General features: G+C 35.2%; 1 protein-coding gene across 5 annotated transcripts in view; it reads right to left on the bottom strand.

Annotated features, from left to right (window-relative positions):
- DNAJC10 (DnaJ heat shock protein family (Hsp40) member C10) overlaps positions 1-16,332 on the bottom strand; it is a 75,243-nt gene that overhangs the window by 20,231 nt on the left and 38,680 nt on the right. For all 5 annotated transcript variants that reach the window (XM_049106235.1, XM_025460413.3, XM_025460412.3 and 2 more), the window contains 6 exons: positions 15,300-15,377; positions 10,653-10,696; positions 9,856-9,993; positions 6,307-6,396; positions 5,427-5,540; positions 2,607-2,721 (listed from right to left, as the gene is read on the bottom strand). In XM_049106235.1, coding sequence (XP_048962192.1) covers positions 2,607-2,721; positions 5,427-5,540; positions 6,307-6,396; positions 9,856-9,993; positions 10,653-10,696; positions 15,300-15,377 — 579 coding nt within the window. The remainder of the gene's footprint in view (positions 1-2,606; positions 2,722-5,426; positions 5,541-6,306; positions 6,397-9,855; positions 9,994-10,652; positions 10,697-15,299; positions 15,378-16,332) is intronic.

Here is a 16,332-nt window from a genome sequence, read left to right as displayed (position 1 = left end):
GGCACTTTTTACAGAATTAGAATAATCTTAAAATTTGTATGGAACCATGAAAGACTGTGAAGAATCAAAGTAATCATGAAAAAAAGAATTTAAAAAAAAAAGGAAAAAAGAATTTCAGAAAAGGTATTTCAAATCTTTGTAATTGCAATTGTATGTACATGAATGCAGAGCTAAAGTCCCAAACAAGCTGAAATGTAAAAATGTTAATTATAAATTCAAGAGAGCTAAAAGTAACCATTGAAATATCTAATAGTCTTAGTAGAAGGAAAATCTGGAAAATGCCCATGGTTGAGATGCTACTCAACCATGGGCACATAGAAATGGAAACTATAGGTATTGCTTACATTTCTTAAGACCATCCTTAAATTCTGCACTAACCTGTTTTGTCACCAGCATTCTTGCTGAAACATTAATCAAAACAGTGAGCAGAAAAAAGTGAATTATTTAAAAGAGAATAAAAGAACTAAATTCAAAATATCCTTCTCCAAAAGAAACCTATTTACTAATAAAAGCAAAATTATTTACAGGAAGTATATATTCATATAAAACAAGGTAAAAAATAAACCCACAAAATACCCCCAAAAGCCAAAGCAATCTTGAAAAAAAAAAGAACAAAGCTAGAGGTATCATGCACCCTGATTTCAAGATAAATTACAAAGCTATAGTAAAGACAGTATGGTACTGGCACAAAAACAGACACTAGGTCAATGGAACAGAATACAGAGCCCAGAAATAAACTCATGCTTATATGGCCAATTAATCTTTGACATTAATCAGTGCCTGCCTGGGTGGCTCAGTAGGTTAAGCACCTGCCTTTGGCTCAGCAGGGAGCCCACTTTCCCCCCTCCCTCTGTTGCTCTCCCTGCTTGTGCTTTCTAGCGCTCTCTCTCAAATAAATACATAAATAAAATCCTAAAGAAAATTAATCTTTGACAAAGGAGGCAAGATCATACAATGGGGAAAAAGGAGTCTCCTCAGTGAATGGTGCTGGGAAAACTCGACGCTACCTGCAAAAGAATGAAATTCAACCACTTCCTTACAGGTTTACAAAAACAAACTCAAAATGGATCAAAGACCTAAATGTGAAACCTGAAACCAAAGAAGTACTGTTAGAAAACATAGGCAGTAATCTCTGACATTGGCCTTAGCAATAATTTTTCTAGATTTGTCTAGGCAAGGGAAATAAAAGCAAAAGTAAACTATCAGGACGTCACCAAAATAAAATGCCTTTGCACAGTGAAGGAAATAGTCAACAAAAAGAAAAGGCAACCTACTGAAAGGGAGAGGCTATTTTCAAATGATTTTTTTTTTAAACTTTATATATAGGGATAGAGTGTGTGCAAGTGGGGGTGGTGAGAGGCAGAAGGAATCTTTTTTTTAGATTTATTTTATATATATAGAGAGAGAATATCCTGAGCAAGTTGGGGAGAAGTAGAGGGAGAGACTCTTCAAGCAGACTCCCTGTTGAGCACGGAGCCTAATAAGGGATTCGATCTCACAACCCATGAGTTCATGACCCAAGCTAACCAAGAGTCGGGTGCCCAACCAACTGAGATGCCTACACGTCCCGAGAAGAAGAGAGAATCTTAAGTTGCATGGAGTCTGACCCAGGGCTGGATCTCGTGACCCCGAGATCACGACCTGAATCAAAATTAAGACTTGCACACTTAAATGACTGAGTCACCAAGGCACCCCTCAAGTAAATCCAGTATCATCAGGGAAAAGCAGGTCAAACCCACAATGAGATATCACCTTACACCTGTCGGAACACCTAATACCACAAAGACAAAATGGGCAGAGCTGGCATGGATATAGAGAAAAAGAACCCTTGTGTGCTGAGGGAAATATAAATTGGTGCAGCCACTGTGGAAAACAGTAGACAGGTTCCCCCTAAAATAAAAAAAGCCATTATTTACCTTCAAAGAAATCAGAAACACTAATTTGAAAAGATATATGCACCCCTATGTTTATTGTAGCATTATTTGTAATAGCCAAGATATGGAAGCAATACAAGTGTCTGATAGATAAAGATGTGTGTATGTACACAGAAATACACACAAATGGAGTATTATTACTCAGTCATGAAAAAGTTGAAGATCTTGTCATTTGTGACCATATGGATGGACCTAGAATATATGATGCTAACTGAAATAAGTCTGAGAAGATAATTATTATAGGATTTCACTTATATGTGGAATCTCAAAAAACAAAACAAGTAGAAACAGACTCATAGATACAGAGAAGTTGGTGGTTACCGAAGGAGAGAGGGATGAGCAGATGGGCAAAATGGGTGAAATGGCATGGGAGTTATAGGCTTTGAGCTATGGAACGAATAAGTCATGGAGATGAAAGTACAGCATCGGAACAGAGTCACTAGTAATGTTAACAGCACCACGTGGTGACAGATGGTAACCACACCTGTGGTGAGCAAAGCATAATGCACATAATGTACACAATGAATCACTGTTGAACACCTGAAACTAATAAAACAGTGTGTCAACCTCCTGCAAATTAAAGAATACTTTAAAAAACCAAAGTAAAAACTACAATTAAAAAATTACTATTTGAAGATAAATACAATTTAAAAAAATTTCTTCTCTTCTTACCATGATGAATTTCATATTCTTTGGTCCCTTGTCCTTTAAATACTGCTAGACATGGCTGAAATACATACAGATTACTGCAGACATCTGGTGCAGAGGAACAGTCAAACCTGCCAACCTAAAGTAGAAAATTTAATTTGATGAAAACAAAATCATATGCACTCATTTTTAAAATATTCATAAAGAAATAACATTGCTCTAACAACAGTTTCTAAATAGAAGCTAACTGGCCATGAAAATAAAAGATAGAAATAATTAATGTATTTTATTTATTTATTTTTATTTTTTAAAGATTTTATTTATTTATTTATGATAGAGAGAGAGAGAGAGAGAGGGCAGAGACACAGGCAGAGGGAGAAGCAGGCTCCATGCCTGGAGCCTGACGCGGGACTTGATCCCGGGGACTCCAGGATCACGCCCTGGGCCAAAGGCAGGCGCCAAACCGCTGAGCCACCCAGGGATCCCCAGAAATAATTAATTTACATTTAACAATGAAATTCAATTTAGTTAAGGAAAAAAAAAAAAGCATCCTACAGTGTTCAAAAACCTTATAGAAAACCTTCTGGAAAATAGTCAGTTGTTTAAGAAATCCACTCTCCTAAATATATAGAGGATATCTGTATAACCTTGGAGTGGGGGGGAGAGAAAACTTTTTCAGACCCCAGAAGCAGAAATAACAAAGCAAAGGCTGACAGTTTCATACGGTGTAAAGGAAAACAGCCTAAAAAATGCTAAGAGGGAAATGATAAACCATGAAAAAATATCTGAAGATTTCAAAGGACCCACTAAGAAATAAAAGATAAACATCCTTTCAGAAGAAAGACTATGGGCCAGAGGCAGAGAGAAAATGGAGAAGAATGATTATTTGATAATAATCACAAAAAACTTTTTCAACCCCATTAGGAAGCAAATGAAAATGATAATTATTAACATATCACTTTCAGCCTATCAGAATGGTGATTAAAAAAATAACACTATCATGGTTGGCACAGACGTGGAGAAATGGTTACTGACATTGTAAGAATATATTCTGGAGGACACTGGTAATGAGGACAATTTAAGGAAAAACATAATCTTGGTTAAAAAAATTCTTCATACTGAATTTTTGCAGTATATAGTTTTGATATAAAAAATAATGGAGACAATGTTAGTAAAAGAGAATTTACTAAACAACTATGGTGTAACTACCATATAGTGAAATACTACGTAGACTTTAGGGATGATGACATCCCTATGATGAAAAATATCTATATCCTGTGTTTAATAATGTGTTTGATATATTTATATACACGTGTATATATTTATCATCTCTAAAGACCAGGAAGTACACTTGATATACACATACCTACACATGCACACAGGCCCATACACACACACACACACATATACATGTTATATATACACATACAAATGTGTACACGTATATATATACACATATATCTACATCATGTAAAAAAACATAGGATACTGTCAAGTGAAAAATTTTACAGAAGAGAATACGGCAACTCCCCCCTTATCAGTGGTTTCGCTTTCCACAGTTTCAGTTCCCAACTGGTCAAACTGTACTCCAGCCAGAGGTATAGGATTCTCCTCCTCTCACACTGTCAGGTCGGTAGTAGCTTAACACCACGCCACAATGCCTGTGTCATTCACCTCACTTCTTCTCAGCACGAAGGCATTTTACCTGTAACTGCATACGTGAACTTTTTAAATAAAAACGGGCCTCGCTATGGCGGTGCCTCGATGGCGCAGTCAGTTAAGCATCTGATTCTCCTATCAATTCTCAAGGGTGAATTACAATATAGTAAGATACTTGGAGACATACCATACATAACTTTCATGATAGTATATTATTACAGCTGTCCATTTTATTATTATTGTTAATCTTTTTTTGTGCCCGATTTATGAATTAAACTTTATTATGGATACAGACGCACAGGAAAAAACATAGTATACATAGGATTTGGTACTATCTGTGGTTTCAGGCATCCACTGGAGGCTTCAGAACATATCCCCTGCAGAAAAGAAAGGACTACTGTATAGTGAATCCATTTTTTGTTTGGGTTTTGTTTTTATAGATTTATTTTAGGGAGAGAGAGAGAGAATGAGAACAGGGGGAGGGGCGGAGGGAGAGGGCAAGAGAAACTCCAACAGACGTCATGCTATGTGCAGAGCTGGACGTGGGGATTGATCTCACGACGCTGAGGATCACGACCTGGGCTGAAACCAAGAGTCAGATGCTTAACTGCGCCACCCAGGCACCCCTATAGTGAAATCCGTTTTTATTAAAAAAGTTCATATACACAGTTACAAATACATCTAATGTGATGGCCATTACAATATGCATGTGTACACACATACACTTATGTCCACATACTAAAACATATGCAGAAAAAGTGTGAAAAGTTACACAGTAAGTTTATAGTAGGGCTATTAACAGTCGTGAGAATATGGGTGATTTTTAAATAATTCATTTTTGTCCTCATTTATATATCCTAATTTTTAAACTATGAGTTCAAATTTATTACATAAAAAATAACTTAAAAAAGGGAACGATATTCTTCTACAGTATGCATTCCAGAAAAATTGTCTGATAGAGGTAGATACACCAGCTACTCAAGAGCAATGAAAGCTAATTGCTTTCAGGTATCACTGTGGATTTTTAATAGAAAAACAAAATCACAACAGAAGGACAAAGGCACTTTGTGGTTTCTTAACCTAGTTTCAAATAAACATTTTTATGTTACTTAAAATATGATTTTATGTATTGAATTGGTAAGAAAGCACACCAGCAGGAGGCTTGGGAGAATGCATTTTTCTTACTTGAATATGTTCATTTTTAAGTAGAGTTTTTAGTTTCTTCAGCTCAGGATCATTTGAATTTTCATGTTTTCCAAAATTAAAAAATAAGAGCCACCGATGATGAGCCAACCGATCCTTAGAAGTGATAAAAAGGGAAGAATAATAAAATAATATCAGAGTCAAGAAAGTCTAAGGGTTCTATTTTTTATTTCTTTGACTTAAAGTTAATTTTAGCCGTCATACCCATTACTTTGAAATACTGTCTAAAATTCAGACCCATTCATGCTTCTATTTTGTACTTCTTTGGAATGCTGCTATGTAAATCAATCCTAGATTAAAAGATAAAAATCACTAAATTATAAAATCTTAAAGCAGACAACTGTGCCAAAACAATATATGGTTTTAACAATATATAGCTAAAAAGTCGGAAGTAAGGAAGTAAGCCTTTTCAGGCTTAGCAGAGTCTGGTAGGCAAACAGACTTAGCTCTGGGATCATGAAGCAGGAAAAAAAAAGATTTTACTACTAACTCAGTCTTTCTAGAGCTGCTTCTATTTAATTCTCAGTGAACAATATAAATAGTTCTGTAAGCAAGAACTTAAAATTCTAAATCAGATCCAAAGCTGCTCTGTGACCAAAATCTTGGCTTTTCTGACACTCTCCCTGAGCCCTCCATTCAGGACTGGTTATGTCATCCTCAACTCCAGACCGACCCTGAAGTTGCACCTCAGAGTAGCTGATACACGTGTACATATACACATACACACATATACATATATACTATCCTTTGAAACTGCTACTTCCGCTCTAGTGATGAATAAACAAATGCTGATTTTAAAATGTTAAGACTTGAGATGTTACCAACATTTACTACCATTTATTATTATTAACGGAAATATTACCTCTAGTGTGTTTGCCGAAAGTAGTTCAAAGTCTGGAAGATTATGCATTATTTCCAAATATATTTCTTTAGCATCCAATGAGTTAAGGAACTAAAATAAGAGAATCATATTGTAATCTTTTGAATTAACATCCATTTATTTTAGTGTCTTTTCTCCATAGAACTCTTAATTAAAAAAATCACAAAAGTTAAAAACGGTTTTTAAGCTATTTATTCTAAAGGTATTTTTTAAAGTATATGGTATTTGGACAACTAATAAAAACCTGTGTAACTGATCTGTTTCTTAAAAATACTGATGTCGATGTAAAATTCCATTATGTGGAATTTTCTCTTAATTGTGGTGTGCGTTCTATAATAATCCTCACAATAACCTGGAATAACCTCTGAATTATCGAGGAAAAAAAACTGTATTATGTTCAGATTAATTTTAATGCTCATCATGTTCTGCAGAATGCCAACACTTTACAAATTTTTTAAAGACTTGGTAATTAAAACACTGGAATATTTGGTGATCCAAGACACTGCACACCCAAACAATAATAGGAATTAAAAATTTATACCTGGAAAGTTGAAATATTCTTTACTGTAGGGATTTTCTGAAATAAAGTCCAAAAACCTAACCACCTAGGAGTTTGGCAGAGTAAAGCATCCTGATAAAGGCCTTATCTTAAAAGGTTTAAAACACAAAACAAGTGCAAAAGGCACACTTCCTACCTAACAAATTTCCTTTCTTTCTGTCCACATTTTATCCTCCTATTTTTCTCACACTCTCCCTGCTCGTAAATCTCAAAGAAAGCAGCCGTTACGACAACGATGAAGTAACAGGCACATCAGGAATATGTATTTGGGGGCTGACCAAAAGCTTACTTATGAACCACCTGTGCCTGAGCTTCCAAGTACTACACCTGGAAGACCTGAAACTCCATTAAAAACTTGTAGTTTTGTCATGACAGTTCATGGTATTCAGAGCTTCCCTGTGCCCAGCATGAGAATAACCATATGGAAAGAACAATGGGTACAACATTAGAATAGAGAACTGTTTTCCCTAAGTTTCTTCTCTTAAAACTTGTTTTCCTTTTTTTTTCTTAAATCTTAGGCCACAGTACTCCAGGTCATTGACATCCATCACTTTTATTAGAAAGATTTTACTAAAAATACTCATATAGCAGCTTATATGAATATGTGGCTAATACACTACAACCTCATTATAAACCTGTCACAGAGTAAAACTTGGTAGTTACGCTTACAAGGGATATGGTCTAGCCTCTGAATTTCTTCCTCCCTCCCTCCCTCTTTAAGTTATTTATTCATTATACACAGAACATATCCCCTATAAAATGTACATGCAAATCATTTTTAAAGGTGTAATGTGGTGTACATTTCTCAACTATAGAACATACACATCAGTTGGGACAATAACTGTGCCTCAAAATAACCTAATTATAGCACCCAGAATTTTCTTTATTATCTAATGCAAAGTTACATGCTTATTTTTGGGATTATTTCCCAATATGAGTTTGGGGAGACAGAGTTTTCACAATTATAACTCCACTATATTACAATCACTACACACTAAACCAGTTTATTACAGATTGAATTTTTTTTCATTACTGATGGAATGCAAACAGAAACACTGGGTACTTTTAAATGGCAGATAACCACAAAATACCTTTGACAGTATATGGGGTTTTAGAATTACACTAGGATATGAGTGGTGTAAAACGCTGTTATAAATAACATCCCCAAACAAGGAGGCCATGCTGTATGTAATGATTCACTATACTGTGTGGACCATTTATTAAATAAGTGAATCTTATCTGTTTTTCTCCCCAATTACCCAGTACAATTTTGTCCACAGTCAGGGCCTGGTAAATAAATGTTTGCTGAATATACGGACTAGGAAAGAGGGAAGAGAAGGGCGTTCTTAGCTGGGTGTCAAGTATTATAATTGGAATTTACCTGGGAAAGACAGTGTTAAGGAAGACATAAACTACCTATGGCATAGGAATAAATGGAACTCACATGCCAACAAAACAAACCATTAAGCAGAAAACACTGCCACTGGAATAAACAAGGCGAGATTTGCCAACAGTGAAAATAGAACTGACTTTGAGGGATAACCAAGATGTTTATATTTGACCATACCTTTGCACACCCAATTCAGTTTGAGGCAACAGATGTTTTACTTTCCTAAAAACTTGAATGTTTTGAGGAGTGACAAGGACTACTTAATTCATCACTCCCTGTTATTACATTTCCGGTATCACTCATTTATGTCTTTCCTAAGTTCTCCTGAGTTTGCAGTTTTATATCAAAAAGCAGAAAGATCTATTAAAATAGGAGATTGTAGCACCGAAGGCAAGAATCTATATTAAGGGAATGAATGGGCATGCTTATGAACTGTGGCACAATATAAAATTTTCTTTAAGTGCAATCTGGCAAAACAAATTGAAATGAAAATTGCCAAGGCTATTTCATCTAAACAGGTAACTAAAGAAGTGCACAAAGATGAACAACCATTGTTCATTACAACGCTTCTTATACTCATGAAAAAGTACGTAACTTAAACATCAAAAGAGGACTGATTAAATTAGGTAATGGAATATGTCACATTTATTCATTTATTTATTATCATTATATTTTTAAAGATTTTATTTATTTATTCATGAGAGACAGAGAGAGAGAGAGAGAGAGGCAGAGACACAGGTAGAGGGAGAAGCAGGCTCCCTGCAAGGAGCCTGACGCAGGGCTTGATCCTGGATCCCAGGATCACGCTCTGAGCTGAAGGCAGACGCTCAACCACTGAGCCACCAGCTGTCCTCTAAGTATGTCACATTTAGTCAGTGGATTGTAACTTACGGTTGTTGATTTATATATTTATGTATAAGTATATCTAAATCCCTAGCACATAGTATGTAATATACATTGGCACAATGTAGAGTGTCCACTATGTGCCAGATATTCCTCTAGGGATTTGAGGTATTATAATAAAAAAATTCAAACTTAAAAATATACTGTGGGAGAAAAATATAAATACAAATATATTAGTGTATATTACAAGGTGATAAAAGCTCTGGTAGCAGTGGAAGTGGATTTTAGAAAGATTATGACAGAGCCACAGATTCTCTTTGATAACTAGCTTGAATCTGTCTCCTCATTCATGAAATTAGGGAGGTGAACCATACAGTAGATATCCAAACTGAGTTTATACCAGAATCTAACTGGGTGGTTTAAAGAAAAACAGATACCGAGTCCCAGCCAAACCTACCAATGATCTGTATTTTAATATTAGAAAATACACACATAAATACAGACCACTAAAAATTCACATGACCTAAGAATGTTTCCCATACTTCTGGGTTATAAAATGTAATGGTCTATATCACTGTAAAAATAATACTTATAATAGACTTTACTATTAAATTAAATACCTATTCTAAATACTTGTTTATTATAAATGGATTTGTTTCCTTGTTCACCGTTTACAAAATGATATATTATGCCTGAATGTGTGTGTTCACATATACATAAAGAAATTAGTAATTCATACCAAAACACTGCTTTTCTCTTTGTTATTTAAAGTGGCTCCAGGAGGAAAATAGGCAGTAGTACTTGTTGTAATATCCAAACTTTTACAAAGGTTGTCCTGGGTGGCACAGTCCATCCATCCTACATTAACAAGACCGTCCTACAATGGAAAGAAATAGGTCACATGTAAGTGAAAGAGAAAGTTAAAGGGATTTAGCTTTATTTAAAAAACCCCAACTTTCTACTGTAAATTTAAAACATTTTTTAAAAGTTTACTCAAAAAATAAATGATGCAGATTTGAATTACATGATTAATAAAGTTGGCCTTATGGTATAAAAATTATAGCTGACAGACACACACAACATATTTTTGAGCACACATAGATTTTTCACAATTTTCATAATTGATAAATTCCCAGGCTGCAAAGGGAGATCCGATAGTGTTAAAGTATCAACAACATACAGATTATATTCCCCAACCATAGTGTGACGAGAGGTAAATATACAACAAAATAACAACAAACAGACAGTAAGAAATAAAGTTTGGAGGTGACACAAACACTAATATATACCTCTTTCATTAAAGAAGAATTCATAATGAAATTACAGGATAGTTAGAAGTGAATAACAATGGAAACATCACATGTCAAATTTCTAATTAGGAAGAAAAGTTTTATAGCTATGAACACATTTATCCAAAAACGAAATTTACAAATAAGTGAGTTAAGTGTTTAAGAACCACAAAGATATACTTAGAATCAATTTTTAAGTATCTTTCTTAACGTGGCCATAGAGTTTTACAAAATAATTGATGCTTACCAACATGCCACTCAGCCTGAGTCGTGTCTGTGAAGTCAAACAGTCTAGTGAGGAAAAAGAAATTATGAGATAATTTTAGCTTTATTAAGTATGTACTTTCTTTTGCCTTCCCCCTCCAAATTACCATATTAGTTCCAAGGCAACTGACTGGACTTCACTGGTAAACAGTGACACATTCATTTACTAGGTAGATAGATACTGAGGCCCAAGTCTTACTACACACATACACACACACACACACACACACACACATACACATGCACACACTGCACATTTTTCCATTCTCTCCCCTTAGCTTCCCAGGTTTCTAGCTATAGGAAATCTCTTTGGGATCTTCTCAAATCTCTGCTCCTACCAACAATCTCATTTAACCAGGAGATCTCACGGTTTTGGCAGAAATAAAATGCAATGGCTCTATTTGATAAAAATGTATAAAGAATCTTTAAGTTTAGAATACAACAGTCCCTTTACTTATTTAATTTTAATTCCAGTAGTTAAGTGTTAGTTTCAGGTGTACAATATAGGAATTCAGCAATTCTATACATTACAGTGCTCATCATGGTAAGTGTACTCTTTAATCTCCATTACTTATTTCACCCATTCCGCACCCACCTCCCCCCTGGTAACCATTAGTTTGTTCTCTGTACTTAAGAGTTTGTTCCTTGATGTCTCTTTTTTCCTATTTCTTAAATTCCACATGTGAGTGAAATCATGTGGTATTGTCTTTCTCTGATTGAATTCTTTTATTTTTAAATATTTATTTATTTATTCATGAGAGGTGCACACACACACACACACACACACACAGGCACAGATACAGGCAGAGGGAGAAGCAGGCTCCATGCAGGGAGCCCAACGTGGGACTCGATCCCGGGTCTTCAGGATCACGCCCTGGGCTGAAGGTAGTGCTAACCCGCTGAGCCACCTGGGCTGCCTTTATTTATTTTTATTTTTTAAAGATTATTTACTTATTTATTCATGAGAGACACACACAGAGACAGAGAGAGAGAGAGAGAGAGAGAGAGGCAGAGACAGAGAGACAGAGAGAGAGAGGCTGAGACACAGGCAGAGGGAGAAGCAGGCTCCATGCAGGGAGCCCAACGTGGGACTCAACTCCGGGTCTCTAGGACAACACCCTGGGCTGAAGGCAGGCGCTAAATGGCTGAGCCACCAGGGCTGCCCTCTGACTGAATTTCACTTAGGATTATACTCTCTAGATCCATTTATGTTGTTGCCAATGGCAAGATTTCATTCCTTTTTAAATGGCTGAGTAACATTCCATTATGTACATATATGCCACTTCTTTATCCATTCATCTCTTGATGGACACTTGGGCTGCTTCCATAATTTGGATATTATAAATAATGCTGCAATAAACACAGGAGGATATAAAGATATAAAAAGATATAAAAATATATCTTTTTAAACTAGTGTTTTCATATTCTTTGGGCATAATTACCCAGTAGAGGAATTACTGGATCATATGGTAATTCTATTTTCAACTTTTGGAGGAACCTCCATATTGTCACAGTGGCTGCACAGGTTTGCATTCCCACCAACAGCACACAAGGGTTCCTTTTTCTCCACATCCTCACCCACACTTGTTTCTTGTGTTTTTGATTTTAGCCATCCTGATAGGTGTCAGGTGTGAAATGCTCAACATAACTCATCATCTTTTTCATGTGTCGGCCACCTGTGTGTCTCCTTTGGTAAAACGTCTGTTCATATCTCCTCCCCATTTGTAAATTGGATTATTTTTCTTTTAATTTTTAAATTTTTGGGGGGATTATTTGTTTTTCTTGCGTGTGTGTTAAGTTGTAGAAGTTCTTTATGTGTTTTGGATACTAATCCTTTATTGGATATGTCATTTGCAAATATCTTCTCCCATTCCATATATACGTCTTTTAGTTTTGTTTCCTTTGCTGTGCAGAACACGTTTATTTTGATGTAGTCCCAATAGTTTGCTTTTGCTTTTGTTTCCCTTGCCTCAGGAGACATATCTAGAAAAATGTTACTGTGGCTGATGTCAGAGAAATTACTACCTGGGCTCTCTTCTAGGATTTTTATAGTCTCAGGTCTCATTTTTAGGTCCTTACTTCATTTTATTTTTGTGTATGGTGTAAGAAAGTGGTCCAGTTTTCCTAACACTATTTGCAGAAGAAACTGCCTTTTTCCCCTCTGCATATTCTTGCCATTACTGTAGATTAATTGATCATATAAGCATGGCTTTGTTTTTGGGCTCCCCATCATGTTCTATTGATCTATTTTTGTCTATTTTTATGCTAGTACCACACTGTTTTGATTACTACAGCATTATAGACTATCTTGAAATCTGGGATTGTCATACCTTCAGTTTTGTTCTTTTTCAAGATTGCTTTGGCTACTTGGGGTCTTTGTGGTTCCATACAAATTTTAGGATTATTTGTTCTATTTCTTTGAAAAATGCTGTTGATATTTTGATAGGGATTGCAGTAAATCTGTAGATGGATTTGGATAGAATGGAGATTTTAACAATAGTTGTTCTTCCAATGAGTATGGAATAATGTCTTTCCACTTATAGCATCTTCAGTTTCTTTCAACAATGTTTTATGGTTTTTAGAATACAGGACTTTCACCTCTTTGGCTAAGTTTATTCTTAAGTACTTCATTATTCTTGGTGCAATTCTAAATGGAATTATTTTCTTAATTTCTTTCTGTTGCTTCATTATTAGGGTATAGAAATGCAACAGATTTCTGCATATCGATTTTGTATCCTACTTTACTGAATTCATTTATCAGTACTAGTAGTTTTTGATACTGAATATCATGTCATCTGCAAATAGTGAAAGTTTTACTTCTTTCTTACTGATCTGGATGCCTTTTATTTCTTTTTCTTATCTGACTGCTGTGGCTAGAACTTCCAGTACTATATTGAATAAAAGTGGTGAGAATGGACATTCTTGTCTTGGCCCTGACCTAAGGAAGGAAGCCCTTAATTTGTTACCATGGAGTATGATGTTAGCTGTAGCTTAGCACATGGCCTTTATTATGCTGAAATATGTTCCTTCCAAACCTACTTTGTTGAAGTAGGTATCATGAATGGATGTCGTACTGTGTCAAAAGCCTGCATCTACTGAAATGATCATACAGTTTTTATCTTCTCTCTTGCTGGTATGATGTATCACACTGACTGATTTGCTCATGTTGAACCACCCTTGCATCCCAGGAATAAATCCCACTTGATCACACTGAATAATTTTTTTTAGTATATTATTGGACTTGATTGCTAATATTTTGTTGAGGATTTTTCATCTATGTTCATCAGAGATATTGGCCTATAGCTCTCTCTCTCTCTTTCTTTTTTTTTTTTTTTGTAGTGTCTTCTGATTTTGGTATCAGAATAATGCTGGCCTCACAGAACGAATATGCGAGTTTTCCTTCCTAAAATATAATCTTAAAATAACTTCATCATTTTCATGAAAGTTTTTAAATAAGAATGCTAGGACACAATAAGACAGATTTAGAAGCGAGGGAACTATAATACTGCAGAACCTATAAAGATAGGTAAAATCAATCTACCTGGGATGAAAAGTAAAAGAATGCCAGAAAGTTTAAAAAGTTTTCTAAATGTGTGGAATGAATAGAAATCTGTGCATTAGACCAAAAGGAGGCAAAATCCCTCAATGATAGACTAAATTAAGGGTTTGTTTGATGGCACCACCTTCCTAACATGGGCCTTACAGGATAGGGTGAGTGGTTGATTTTGGCTTCACGGCAATTTATTCTCAATAAGCAGCAGGAAGCTGATGGGGTTCCTTTGGGTTAAAGACCCATCTTTGGGATTAAACATATGATAATGTGTTAATGAACTGGGCATTCAGTAATCCTGGGGCTGATTTTTAACTAATCTCATTGTTTGAATAGAGTTTATAATTTGTGGTTTGGCACACAAGAGTATTGAATTTTCAGATTAATTTGCTGATGGAAAGGTTCCTAGAAATGGAACATTGTCATCTTCAAGTATATAATTTTATAAGGCAAATATGTATACATTTGTGATATGTTAAGAATGAGGCAAAGTCTGTAATACCAAAAAATTATTTTGGGAGGGTTACACCTGTCAACGCTAATTTTTGCAAACATCTGTGGCTATCTGAAGGTACAATTTATAATAATTAAGCTGAAAACCTTGTCCACCAAACAAAGTCATAAATGACCTTTAACAAACTAATAATTTTATAATATACGTGTAAATTAATAGAAAATAGAAGTATTCATTAAATAAATTGTCATCAGATAAAAACTGTAGCTTGAGGTACTGAGTCAATCATAGTAGCATACTTAATGCTGACAGCTGGTCAAAGGGTATCACCTTCCTGTTATAAGATTAACACGTTCTGGGAATGTGATGTATAGCATGGTAGATTTTAAATGCTCTTAGCATGAAAGAGAAACAGCACTTATGTGACAGGAGGGTGGTGTCAGCAAATGCTATGATGGATCATTTTGCAATATGTAAGTGTACCAACAGGTCGTATGCCCTTAAGTTATATAATGTTACATGACAATTATATCTCAATAAAGCTGGTAAAAAGAATAAAAAGAGTGTCACCTAAAAAATTAAATACTTGGTTTCTTCATCATTAACAAAATAATGAATAAAATTACCTCCGCCTTTGGAACAAAAAGTGATCAACCAGCCGACACCAGCAGCAAAAGCAGTTTGTATGGAGTTAACAAAATTTCCTAAGAAGAAAATAAAGCAAATTTCTGATTATCTATTACTTGAATTCAGGAATTCATAAAAGTCCTCTTGAAGCACACTGAATTCCTACACTGACTTTCCATTGTTTTCATCATATAAAATCTAAATTCATTATTTCATCAAGAAAGAAATCGGTAACTAAGATTCGTACGAAGGCCCATGTGATCTGAGCTTTGTCTACCCATGTAGCTAGCTGTGTTTTTCCCCATATCACAATACCCAACCACCTGTCTTTTCGTTAGACTCTGGGTGAAGTACCGCCAGTTTACCACGTTCACAGGGATCTCTGAAGGCTTCCTCCTCATTTTCATGACAGACTGGTCTGACTTCATTCAAGAAGTATTTTTTAATTCTTCCTCTTTTTCCCATCTGTTTTTTTTTTTTTTTTTAATGTTCTTCATGTTTCTCTAAGATTGCCTCTATCATAATAACTACTACATTGCATTAATGGTTTACTAATGCCTTCCTTGCTAAAATAATGAGGCCCTTGAAGCAGGGATTACATATTATTGCAGCCCCAACATGTAACAGTTTCAGAGACACGAGTTGTACTCACTGAATGATGTGAGTATCTTACTAGATGTGAGTACTATCATTTCATGGGTATCACAGAGTAGTTAACCCACCTAAAGCCACTTGATGAATCAGAAGTCTAAGGTTAGAGGAAAGAGTTTTTCAACTTTAAAATTAAACTGGATAGGGAGGTAGTCACTGCCTGATACAGTACATTTATGAAAGCAATAAAACACCTGGTTAACTAAACATTTAGCTGCACTTTAAAAGCTGCTATCCCACCTAGCATCACATTTTTTATTTCCCACATCTTAACTATTTTAGTTCCTAAACAAACATGATTCATTTGTTAAATACCAACTATTTAGCAGAACAAATGACAAAATTCCCTTCTAAAAAGCATGGAAAAGAAACTTTAAAAAT

The sequence above is a fragment of the Canis lupus genome, chromosome 36, assembly GCF_003254725.2.
Source record: "Canis lupus dingo isolate Sandy chromosome 36, ASM325472v2, whole genome shotgun sequence".
In the NCBI taxonomy this organism is placed as follows: Eukaryota; Metazoa; Chordata; class Mammalia; order Carnivora; family Canidae; genus Canis; species Canis lupus.
Note: the sequence above shows the minus strand (reverse complement) of the source record. Positions and strands in the feature narration are given on the sequence as shown.